General features: G+C 36.3%; 1 protein-coding gene across 2 annotated transcripts; it reads left to right on the plus strand.

The window, feature by feature from the left end:
- Window positions 1,565-3,968, plus strand: LOC109849989. Of its 2 annotated transcripts, none has more exons than XR_002249294.1 (2): window positions 1,565-2,293; window positions 3,817-3,968. XR_002249294.1 is itself a non-coding variant. In XM_020419885.1 (2 exons), exon 1 carries the CDS (start codon window positions 1,682-1,684, stop codon window positions 2,261-2,263), a length of 582 nt encoding a protein of 193 aa, XP_020275474.1. In that variant the 5' UTR covers window positions 1,565-1,681; the 3' UTR covers window positions 2,264-2,288; window positions 3,817-3,968. The 2 variants fall into 2 exon arrangements, 1 of the variants encoding a protein (XP_020275474.1); XM_020419885.1 differs by having other exon boundaries at window positions 1,565-2,288.

The raw sequence follows: 4,202 nt of genomic DNA on the forward strand, positions 1-4,202 counted from the left end.
AACGCTCAACCCGCTTAGCTCAATAGATGAAAACATATTGTGTGTGTTTTTATCAATACCTGATTCAAGTGGTCTAATTCAAGGCCTAGTCCATTATGTCCCTCATGTGGCGATGAACTCACTAAGGAAAGGTTCAAAGCCGAAAGCCACCTCTCCCGAATTCACGATACGAAAGGTTGCCCAACCTATATTTATTTTGTGATTTATTAATTTATTTATTATTTTTTAAGTTTTAAGTCAATATTGCCATTTGGGAGGGACTGTTGGATGTTTTGTTCATGAAAAGGTAATTTTGCATTTGTGGATAGTCCCACATTGGAAAAGGAGATGAATAGTATAGGGTATATAATGGTTCTCTCCTTATTGGGCTTTGAATAGTATTTTGGGTTTTGTGGGCTTTACATATCTATCACACACGCGCGCGCGCACGCACGCCTCGCTCGCACGCGCGCGCCACGCCGCACACATTTTTTTCTTCTCAAGCTTTTATTTTGCACGTTTTACACGTTTTGTAACCACTGCATGCGGGTAACGGAAGCGAGATTTGTGCGTAACGGTTCATTTGATTCAGCAGGGGGTTACACTTCTCCTCACCTATATAAGCAGCCGTAGACCTCATTCAGAGACACAACAACGAGAAGAACAACTTCCAAAGCTATCTTTCTCCACTCTCTTTTCTTCCAAGTTATTTCGGCTACACTTTTACATTTATATTTTTGGGCAACCGTTTTCATCTGAGCATAAATACCTATATCGATGTTATTTACTCTTCCTCGTAGCAGAAATACTCTTCCCACATTATTTTGCTACATAATATTGTTAAGGGGGAAACAAACGTAAACTGCTAAGATTCCAATTCGTCCTTTGGGAAGTAGGTAAACTCTTACTGGGCTCTATTATTTACACAGCCCATTTAAAATTATTTTTGTAATACATGGCCCATTTCAGCAATTTGATATTTCTTCCCCTGCATTATTCGCTCTCTTCCATAAATTCGCCCGTTTGCCTCTCGCTCGCTCGCTCGCTGTTTCAAATCGCCAGGGAGGGAGAGAGAGAGAGGGAGAGAGAGAGAGGAGCAAACCCCTAGAAATTAACCCCAAATAGAAGAAGGTATCTTGGTTCATATCGATTCAGTTTCTCTCCTTAATCAATCTAGGGTTTCTGCAGTTTGATCATTTATTACTGAAGCATGAATTCTCTGTTGACATTTTCCTCTCTCTTTCGAGTCTTGGATTTTGAGAGATTTAGGTTTTAAAAGGATTGATGTATAGAAAATTTTGAAAGACTTAATTTTGAACCTAGGGTTTTTTTTTTTTTAAAGGTAAGTTCTTTCATCTAGCTTTAATTGCTCTTGGTTTTATCTAGGGTTTTTGCACAGTTGGTACATTTTGTTACTGAAAGCAAGAATTTTTATTGAATGCAACTCAATTGATAAGGTTTCTCACCTTTTCCTCCCTCTTTCGAGGCTAGGGTTTTGAAAAAAAAATAGGGATTCAAAAGGATTTGTTTATAGAAGGTTGAGAAAATTGATTTTGAATGTACTGTTTTTTAAATGGTCCTGGTTCATTAGCGGAAAAGACAAGTTCAATTGGTTTTGAAAAATATCTGTAAACTAATTGTAAATTGTATCTTAACAGTGATTCAAAATAATAAGCTAGATCTTTCGGTCACATATTTCACCATGGAGAAGGCAACTGTGAATTTTTTGGTGGGCAAGGTGAAGCAAAGGGTGGTGCTGGTCGAAGCGGACAGCAACTTTGTTGACATACTCTTCAGCTTGTGCGATTTTCCATTGGGAACCATTGTCAGACTCCTCAACAAACAATCTTATAGTGGATGCCTGAACAAATTGTATGAGAGCATTGAGAATCTTAATGTGCAAAATTTCCAGGCTAAGGCATGCAAGATCATGCTTCTCTTCCCTCAAAGCGCTGCAGCTGAGCGGGGTGAAGATCTAAAAGTAAATATTGATAGCACAGAACCTAAGCCGATGGCTGTATATGTTTGTGCAAAGCGTGGTTTTCATGCCAAGCCCACATGCTTCGGTCGCTCTGTTCCGAACGTGCGATGTCCTCACTGTCGAGAATTAACTGTGAATTTGATTAGAAGATGGCCCGAATGGGATGTTGATGCTGGTAAACTGTTTGTCAAGAGTGGAGATAAGTTTATGATCAGCGATGACCTGCATTTGACTCTGGCTTCTACGGAGCATAGCCTGTCTTTAATCCAGAAACTGATAATAGAAGATGCATGCGTTCTCTAGCATAAGTCTATGGATCTTGGTAGAGGTGAGGTAATTCCTATGAGCATAAGTTTACAACTCACAGCTATACAAATTCTATCACGAACTCTGTAAATTTATTGAATAAGTTAAAAACTGTAGTAAACTGCTTCATACTCATTTGGACACGTACTTCATTAGGATTTTTTCCTCTTGTGATGAGATACTTGTCAGAATAGTTACTAATGTTTATGAAGATGTCTGTATAATGGTTTGTTACCCTGACAAGATCAAAGATGAAGGGGGAAAAAGGACAATGCTTTATAGTTTTTGAGAAACAAACATAATCTTTTCCCATTGAACTACATAGTGATTCACGCAAGTAGATGATTTGTATCTTTCGTCTTAATGTATACATACTCTACGTATGCGGACAAAAAAGACGAAGTGGGATGGAGATTTCTTTTCCTCTGAACGAGGGAAACTGAATAATTGTTTAGTATAGAAGGAAATGACCATTAGATGAATGCAATAAAATCTTCTAGACAACGATGGTGATCGATTAGAGAGGTGTAGTTTGTCGTATGGTTTAGAATTAAGGGAATAATAGATTAGAGATTCGTGTATGCCATGACCTACATAAGAGCATTTGAACCTGGAGAGGGATTTAGATGGTAACCTTAATTGTCCTTTGGTCGCAATGAACGAAAATTGACTAAAATCATAGGTTATAGACCGTGAAATTATATATTTTATATACTCACAATTAATTTCCATTTGGTGGAAACAAGCACAAGTTGCAAAAGTAGAGGGTATAGACCATGAAAATCATGAATTTTGAACTACGCATACTTAATTATCATTTGGTCAAAATTAACAAAATTTGACAAAAATCATGGGTAAGCACATGAAAATCATAAATTTAAATTTTGAACTACGTGTACTTCATTGTTGTTTAGTCGAAATGAACTGAATTTGACAAAAATCGCAAATTTTGATGTATACGGTACATACTTAATTTCCATTTGGTTGAGAAGAACAAAAATTGCAAAACTATGGACTATAGCCCATGAAGATCATGAATTTTGAATTATACATACTTAGTTGTCATTTGGTCAACAAGAACAAAATTTGACAAAAATCATGGGTTATAGCTTATGAAAATCGCAAATTTTGATGTACACATACTTAATGCATTTCATCAAAATGAACAAAAAATTACAAAATTCTCTGGTTATAGCCATGACAATAATTAAACTTGAATTATACATAGCTAATTATCATTTGGTCAAAATGAATAAAATTTGGCAAGCGTGTAGGTTATGAGCCTTGAATATCACAAATTTTGATATATACATACTTACTTTTCACTCAATCGAAACAAATAAAAATTACAAATATCATGAGTAAATCATGAATTTTGAACTATGCGTACTTAATTGTCATCAGGTCTAACCCAGAGTTAATAGGCCTTAAATAGAGGCTAGGAATCAGTTTTAACCCAGTGGTTTGAACTTTTAGGTATATGCCCTAACTCCTATTTTAAACCCTGGTATTTTTTGTACACTCCTCTCACAAGTTTGGTATTTTTCTAGCTTTGGCGACGTTTTGGCATTTTTTCTGAGCCAAATGTGCAATTCTGCCCACAACTTTGCTGTGGTGAAAAGAAAGGTACGAAAATTCTTTTCTTCTAGCAGTTTTGGCCTCAAGCTTCCTCTTCATTATATTTCAAGGTAATACCATATGCCCTCCCTTTCTTTGTCCCAAAATTTACTTCTTTGTAGTAGATTCAACATTGTTGCATAAGATTCATATAGTTATCATCCTTTTACTAGTATGCCAACTGATCTTTTGATAATTTCCTCATGTTGACTCTAACAACATAGCACGAGGTTTTTGCTGCTTTTTGGCTGACGGCGAAGTTCTGAGTCTAATTGCACATTTTGCTTAAAAAAACCTAAACATCATCGGAGCTAGAAAA

Source organism: Asparagus officinalis, chromosome 7 (genome assembly GCF_001876935.1).
Source record: "Asparagus officinalis chromosome 7, Aspof.V1, whole genome shotgun sequence".
Lineage (NCBI taxonomy): Eukaryota > Viridiplantae > Streptophyta > Magnoliopsida > Asparagales > Asparagaceae > Asparagus > Asparagus officinalis.

Bases quoted from the DNA above. Each gene is read 5' to 3' on its own strand.
- LOC109849989 (XM_020419885.1), top strand. From the start codon at position 1,682: ATGGAGAAGGCAACTGTGAATTTTTTGGTGGGCAAGGTGAAGCAAAGG.